Genomic DNA, 8,387 nt, shown 5'->3' on the forward strand with positions numbered 1-8,387 from the left:
CATAATACGTGCAATTTTTTTGTGAAATGTAAAGGAAAAATGCCCTCTGTTGCCCCTTCCTGCAGGCACCCATGCTGCTGCTCATGGTGGTAGAAAGAGTTGTTTTTAATTATCCCTGCAAACTAATGACCGCCCTCTGCAGTATACAATGATGAAAAGAAGCCCTTGGTATTTGTGACTGAAGACTTTGAACTGCACTTCACAATATTATATCCTTATTGCTGTTAATTAATTCTTTATAATAAAGTCGTGAGGTTACATTAGTACGTGTTTGTTTGACGTTAAGCACAAAGCCACAAAATGGGTTATCTGAACTTTACCTACCACAGGTATAGAAACCCGATTTCCAGCGTTCTAACTCCGCAGACATACCGCAGTGAGGGGAGAATTAATTTATTGCACATAACTTAATATTTTTAAACTGGTATTCTTTTTTTCAGGCCATTAAGAATTTTTGTCAGTTGTTCTTCGAAATGAAATGCAACGTTATAAGTATACTAGTGTTTCACAAAACATGTGAATAATATATTATGGCATAAATGCTGTTCAATTATCAGTTAAAGGTCATGTAACAAAATGAAAGTAAATAAACGCTCTCGCACTCACATTTGGATTGATTTGAATTCGGTTTTTAAGTATAGGTGTCTCTTGTTAATTTTATGTCTGAGTTTTATCTTTCATAAGGGATTATAATATTTTACCTTGTAAAGATGTGATAAAAATTATCTACGCACCAAAATACGAATTTCAAGAGCCACGTATTAATTGAACTATGTCATGTTCTTAATTTCTATGAAATATTGATCACATTTCCTAGAATACATGTAAGCATATGTTAGACTGATAAGCTTTAATGTTTTTATAGATCTGTTCATTGTATATGTTTTTTCGTACATTGGATCTTAGATCAAGTGTCTTGTTGGATTTTTAGTTATCTTGATTCATTTATCTTAATAGTGTGTTATGGTTACTTAAAAAATATTCATTATCACTACACAATAATATATTGCTCTAAAAATAATGGAAACAAATAACAATTTTATAAAAGCAGAAAATGTTAAATTAACAGTTTATCACCCACACTCTCCGTTTAATAAACATGGTTTCTTGCGAGGCTCCCTCTTTTTTAATGAGTGAAAGAGTGAGTTTACTGAAGAGACGTATTATAATACACAGATACATATTAGAGCGCCAGATGTATTGCAGTAATTACTTAATACTTTCATTAATAAAATATATTAAAATGCTTAACTTTGCACTATTACATGATTGATTCTATCCTAATCACTCGCCTATTCTAGAGATCATTTATGCCCTCCTAGAAGGGAGTTCCACACTTTGGGATGTGCTGCTTTAAATGATTAAGACTCCTATGGCAATATAATAACATCCGTAGATTCAAAACCTTATTCATCTATCTATTATTTGAACAGTTTTAACATAAGTAATTGACAAGAATTAATGTCTCTATGATATGAAAGTTATCACAAAAATATTTAGAATTTAAATAACGAAAGTTTCATGAAATCTCCTTCTGGACATTTGTACTTAAAATAAAAACGTTTAACAGATAAATGTTGGGGCAATTCACATTATCTCGTAAAATTAATGATGTACTTGGCATCCTCAAAATGAGAACATACATCAAACTTACAGAAAAATTCACTTTATTGACAACTACTACTATAGTAAATTCCATATCTCTTGAATATTTTGATCTAAAATGAAAACTTTTAATACCCATGACATATACAAGGTGCCTAATTTTCGTGTGATATTATATGAGAAGAACAGCAAACATGTAAGAAAGAACTCACTTTATTGACAAATGTTATAAAAGTAACTTGTCGAAATATTTTTAAATGTATGACTAGATATGACGCTATTTACACCAAAAAAAGATCTACCACAACTAGTGTTATTCTACAATTTAATCGGTGTTAAAGAAGTTTGTTTTTTTCTTGTTTACGCTTTTTATTGTTTGTTTAGAGATTCGCTTATCGTATGCTGTATCAGTAGTGGGACCAGTCTTTTCTCTGGATTTGTGATATTTTCCGTCCTTGGCCATATGGCAGAAGTACAGCAAAAAGATATTTCAGAAGTGGCTCGATCTGGTCCTGGCTTAGCTTTTCTAGCTTACCCTGAAATCGTTGTCAAACTTCCAGGAGCTTCTGTCTGGGCAGTCCTTTTCTTTCTCATGTTACTAGTGTTGGGCACGGATAGCCAGGTAACTTTGGTTTTTTAACTGTTTGAAAGGTGTGCATAACGAAATGTCTTAGTTTTGTCAGATATATTTGTTAATTGTTTCATTACAAACAGTTGTTACCCTAAACAAATGAATAAATTATTTTACTTTAGAGAATTTCAAGAAATATTCTGTACTTTATCTGGTAATTTAAACTTCAACAAGTAAATACATATAAAATGAAAACTTTAGTTTCTGAGTCTTTTCCAAAATACTTAAGACGAATGCTTTAATAGCTGTTTGTTTGTGTTTAAGTGCAAAGGCACAAGAGGAGAAAAACTTTAAGAATACGTAAGTATGTAAATGACACACACATAATTTTTTTTTTCAAAATCATTGGCCAGAAATCTGTTAAATATCATGTTTATATATACATACATAAATAATTAATGGAAAATTTCTTTCAGTTTTGTACTGTGGAAGCTTTTGTCACAGGAATAGTTGATGAATTTCCAGAGATACTCCGGCCACGTCGCAAACGTTTTACTTTTCTTGTCGTTGTCGTTCAGTTTCTTCTTGGACTACCTCTTATTTCTCAGGTGAGTGATGATCTTTAATAATTGTTTTAATGTCGTGTTGTGAACGATTGTTTTAATTTCCTGTTGTAAAAAAATCATTATGAAAATTAATTTCAATTCACTTTCAAATTAATTTAGCTTAGTTTAGTTGTTGTTAAGTGCAAAGCTACATAATGGGCATCAGAACCTTATTTTCAGTGTCATAAGCCTGCGGACTTACCGCTGAACCACTGGAGGCATTTACTTTAGTTTCAATAGTTTGTAATGGAACACATAACATTTGAAATTATTGTTGAATTGACAAGATGATTATAAATGAGTTATTCTTTTTTTTCTTATATAATAATCTTTCTCTAAAATCATGAACAATAATACTATGCTAAATAAATTTGGTAAGGTATTTTAAATATTTAAATGCAATGTACTGTCTGCGTATGTTTTTGTTAAAGTATCACGACAGTTCTTATTTTTATGTGCAATATCGTGAAGTATGAATCTGGAAACTTTTTGTGATTTTTTTTTCTATTGTTAAGTATGATAAAATTAACAAGATGGAGCAAATTAAGGGAAATAATACTTCAGGTGGAATAAAAATATTTCTTCGTGTCTAAGCAGTACTTGTAGAAATACTTATTTTGTAGAACAAAACAAATGTTGATGGTATCAACAACCGTTATTAACATATGTGAGACATATTTAAATTCGAAGTTTGAATATTTTGAATATTTTTTGATATTCTTCAATTATAAGTAATATCTTATTTGTTTCAGTAATAACTCAGTATTAATTACAGGCAAACAATATTTGTTCCAATAATAATTGACTATTAATTACAGGGAGGACAATATTTATTCCAATTAATGGACGATTTTTCGGCAAGTGGAATCACTTTGTTAACTGTGGTTTTCTTTGAAATCGTTGGATTTGCTTGGATTTACGGTAAGTCTACCTATTGTCCATTTATTTAGATGATTGATGTCAGAAGTATGTTTGAATCAACATCAGTTAATGAAAAACTTTATTTGTTTTGTAAGCAGTATTACCTATCAAATAAATGTGAGGCCCCATTTATACTAGCATTTCCCAAAATCGGTATAAATCAGTGACAAGTGGTAAATCGAATGGCAGATGGAAATATAAGGCTAAGCTTCAAGTGGTGATGAAGTGTTTATTATATGTGTGGTGTTTTGATACGTTTTTTACTGATATTTATATAAGAATTTCAAGAACATTCATTACATTGCTTATTATTTTAAATAGCTTCTCACCTGAATAATTAAAAAAAATAGTTAGTAGAATTAATGTTGCATACTCTTGAGATTCCTTATATAGGATCACTTTAGACATTTTATAACACAAAGTTGTTGTAATGTGACCAAAAACAATTAAATTTTTGAGAGGTATCAGCTGTCTAATATCAAATTCTTAGTACGTTGTTATAACGTTCTGCTTAATTGCCTGAGATCATTTTCGGGATGAAAGATAAAGTTTTAAGTTGTGCGCATGTCTCTCAATTACACCATTACTTAATAATGTCTTGGGTATCAAGTAATATTAGGTTTTATTAAATAAACTTTACAGGTATTAATTGATATGTATGTGGAATTGCCTCGTAAATAAATAAAGTGAAAACGGCTATTATTTCATTTTTAGGCTCAAAACAAATTTGCTGCAACATTAAACATATGATTGGATTCCAGCCTAATCCTTTTTTTGTATTCTGCTGGGTAATAGCCGCACCTGCTGTTATTATGGTAAGTTGTATTGTATAACAAAAATTACAAAGTGATTTCCTGTTAAAATAAGTTAAGTGACGTTATAAAATCTTACAGTTTTAACATATAGAAATCAAACATGCTACTAGCCTAACTAATATGTCTTTTCCAGCTTATCCGCAACGACAAGTTTTTAATAAGTTGTTTACATTTTATTCTTTTATTAATTCGTCTTTACTTAAGTATAGGCGTTAGTTTTCTGCTTTATTAGGAAAATCTGACCGAAAACATAAACGATTGTTTTATAGGTGTAAAAATGTGGGCTTATGAAGTTATATCTACTTTCAGTTTTAAGTTTTAGTTTCATTTCACATGCGAAATTTACGTTATGTTTCCAGTAATCGTGATCTTAATGCATATACTTTCTGTCTTGAATGTTTCTAGGAGTCAGTCTGTGTGTTTCCTATCTTTTTTTTATTTTCCAGGGGACATAATTTTACGTATATAACTGTTGTCTGATTTAATATTTCAAAGAAATCATAAAGTGATTTTGTATAGCTTAGTTTTTTAAATATGTCGTCAGTAAACCAGAAATATTTTTATCCATCACACTTATCTCCTTTGAAACCTTCAGGGAATTTTCCTTTTTTCTATCTGGAAATACGAAGGAGTGACCTACGCTAACACTTACAAGTATCCCTGGTGGGGAGAAATGTTGGGCTGGGGAATATCTTTAGCATCAATATCCTGGATACCATGTTACATAATCTATTATCTGTTGACCACCACAGGAACACTTAAAGAAGTAAGTTTCTTATTAAAAAAAAGCATAATTAGTGTTTTTATATGTAAGAAATAGATTTATTAATTTAGGAAATAAGTGTAATATTCATGATTAAGCAACTAATGATGGTTGAATTTTTTCTATGAAAACATATTAATCAATATATTTGAGCTTTTTTGTTATTTTACTTCGTCACTAGTAAATTTTAATTATGTTAAGTGAAAATTTTGATGTTTTTCTTTTAAATTACTTATTGATTAATATTTTAGGGTTTGAAAAAAATAATACAATATACTCATGTGATTCTAACAATAAATTATTTTAAGTACTACTTTATATATTTTGATTAATTATGTAAATATACACTAGTACTTCAGAAACTTTAAAAAAGAAAGGAAAAGTACATGTAAAGTTACTTAAGAATCAATACTACCTTTAGAAGAAATACCCACCAAACAGACAAAAATACAGAAAACATTAAAGAAGAGACTAGAGAGACTGTCATGCAGATGTGATTGCAGTTTATTTATAATATTTTCCAATTTCATAGTTTTCAGTTAGGACTTACCACACAGTTTTAAATGTCCTTTGTCTAATATATATATATATATATATATATGTTTTGAGATTTGAAAATATTTTATTTCATGTATACATTGCAATGTTTGAAATGTCGGTTGTCAAAAAAAAAACAACACAAAAAACTCATTACCCAATATTTTTTGGGTAGAGTTTGAATATGAGTTAACTAATAGTGTGATTTTCAGCGCCTGATGAAAGGATTTAAGCCTGTTAAGATGCCATCTCGAGATGATCGCGTAATCTCCGTAGGGAACAAAGAAAACTCTCAAATCCAAGTTGCTGTTGTTTATAAAGCAGAAGATCCAAACATACTTCATCACACCTGACAGCACTACAGCATTTGAAGTCTGTTTTTTTTATTTAAACGCAGCCGAGTTAATCATGCGTTTTGGAACTCATGGTGGTCAAGTTCGCAAGTCTCTAAGCTAAAAGGTTCAAAATAAAAGGATCATTCCTAAAATAAAGTAAAAAAAATTACCCTACATTTATTTTTCGTGATATAGAAGATGTCAGACAATTCATTCTTTACTCAAAAGTATTTTTTATGAAATTGTTGTTTCTTTCTTATAATAAACTTTCTCAAATAATGTAGTTTGTAATTTATTATACACAGAAATATAACAGATTTCTCTGTTTTGAATGTCAAGTGCCATTATAAAATTTTATTTCAGCTAAAAGTAATTGTAAACAGAGTTTTGCCGTAATCACAGTATTATCAAACTTGCAGAACTAATTCATACACAACCATATATGTTTAAAACAAACTACTTAATTGATATTTTTTAAAATTTGCATTACCGTTGCCGAGTTTTAAGATACTCGAGGTATATTTTAAACTGAAATAAATAAAACCAAAATTCGATAATTCGTCATATCATTCAAATATTCACTGTTTGGATAAAACCTTGAATGTTTCAAAAATAAATGAAAAGTAACCATCGATTTCTTATTTTTATTTCCTTGAAAATCTTATGCTGAGATTTTAAATTTTCTAATGTGTTTTTATTTCTTCTAACGGTTAAAGAAATGCTTTTTTTTCTCAACGGTCAATCTTATAGCGAGGAAATAAGGAAGGTTTCCCTTTCTTTTAATCAAAAATACGTATAAAATAGTCGAATGAAATAAATTTACACTAGTTTTTGTTTTTACGCCTAATTTTATAGAGCTCAGTATGGTAAATAACGCAGTTTAACTTACAAGAGGAACAAGCATCGTATTTAAGTTACAATTAATATCTTGTTCCTGTTAATTAGACTAGCTTGTAAATGGGATCATATTTTGGTTTTAAAATGATTGTTTGTGCATCTTGCAAGATTAAAGCATAAAATGTACGGGTTTTTAAAACAATTGCTTTCACTGCGTGCGATGAACCTATATATATTGTTAGTCCCTAATGGCGTATATAAACATTATATAACCAAAAATATTTTTCAGATAAAATGATATATATATACTTGTAATTAATTTGTTAAAGGTTTCTCTTACTCGTGACGCTTTTGTTTAATATAATAAAGAAATGTATATAACGTTTTCTTAATTCCCGTCTTGAAGCAGAACGGAGAGAAAAACAATTATGTAGCAAAAATGTTCGAAAAGATGAAACAACTTGAAATTATTTACGTCATCATCCTCTCGTCTTTGAAGCCTAAATAAATATTGTCGTTATTCGACTTCGAACTACTAGTCTTTCTTGATCAGTGCAATTTTTTTTCGGTCCTAAAAGAGGGCTTGACGTTCATATATTCGTCTACATGTCTGCTACTGCTTATCTTTATAACAGGCTAAATTTGACAAATTAGACTGAAAAACAAGTTATTTTTTGCTAAATCTATTTTGCAAAGGCGCTTTAAGTCCTACAGAACCAGATATCGACATATATTTCAAACACAGTTGTTTCCAATCTTCCATCTGACATTTCTGACTTTGCAACTGAGAATATTCATTTCAGAATTCACTTATTTAGCTCCCAGACAGTGATGTATATAAAGCAACCTCTCTGATGACTTCATGGAACAATCAAGATATTTTTCAACCTAATTTCGTTCACTCATCTGACCAGCACACAGTTTACACTCACGATGATATATTCTGCCCCATATCTTGCGCTGAACTTAGAATTCATATCTCAAAATATAAGAATACTGCCTCGGGAGAGGATAAAATTCGAAATATTATCCTAAAAAAACCTTCCCTACTTATATATTCGCTACCTCACTATCCTTTACAATTCATCAATGACAATGGGATATTTCCCTAAACATTGGAAATCTGCGATTATAATTGTTATCCCCAAACCAAGTACTGATTTACAGAATCCCGCAAGTTATAGACCCATAAGCCTTCTGAATTCTACAGGCAAATTGTTGAAAAAAATAATCGCTAGCCGACTCCTTTATTCTCTACAATCTAATAAACATTATTAACGATATTCAAAATGCTGCTAGACACAAAAGACAAACCAGTGATCATTTAGTTCGACTTACCGAAATCGTGTTCCAAGCCTTCAACCGTAAACACATGACAGTTGCAGCGTTTTTCGATGT

At 30.0% G+C, this 8,387-nt stretch overlaps 1 protein-coding gene across 2 annotated transcripts in view; it reads left to right on the forward strand.

The window, feature by feature from the left end:
* Positions 1 to 6,431, forward strand: part of LOC143253149 (sodium- and chloride-dependent GABA transporter 1-like) — a 33,670-nt gene extending 27,239 nt beyond the window's left edge. For both annotated transcript variants that reach the window (XM_076506492.1, XM_076506494.1), the window contains 6 exons: positions 1,990 to 2,227; positions 2,653 to 2,784; positions 3,600 to 3,702; positions 4,417 to 4,517; positions 5,113 to 5,283; positions 6,030 to 6,431. In XM_076506492.1, the coding sequence (XP_076362607.1) occupies positions 1,990 to 2,227; positions 2,653 to 2,784; positions 3,600 to 3,702; positions 4,417 to 4,517; positions 5,113 to 5,283; positions 6,030 to 6,170 (886 nt within the window). In that variant the 3' untranslated portion in view covers positions 6,171 to 6,431. The remainder of the gene's footprint in view (positions 1 to 1,989; positions 2,228 to 2,652; positions 2,785 to 3,599; positions 3,703 to 4,416; positions 4,518 to 5,112; positions 5,284 to 6,029) is intronic.
* Positions 6,432 to 8,387: the final 1,956 nt, after the last annotated feature.

Source organism: Tachypleus tridentatus, chromosome 6 (genome assembly GCF_004210375.1).
Source record: "Tachypleus tridentatus isolate NWPU-2018 chromosome 6, ASM421037v1, whole genome shotgun sequence".
Lineage (NCBI taxonomy): Eukaryota > Metazoa > Arthropoda > Merostomata > Xiphosura > Limulidae > Tachypleus > Tachypleus tridentatus.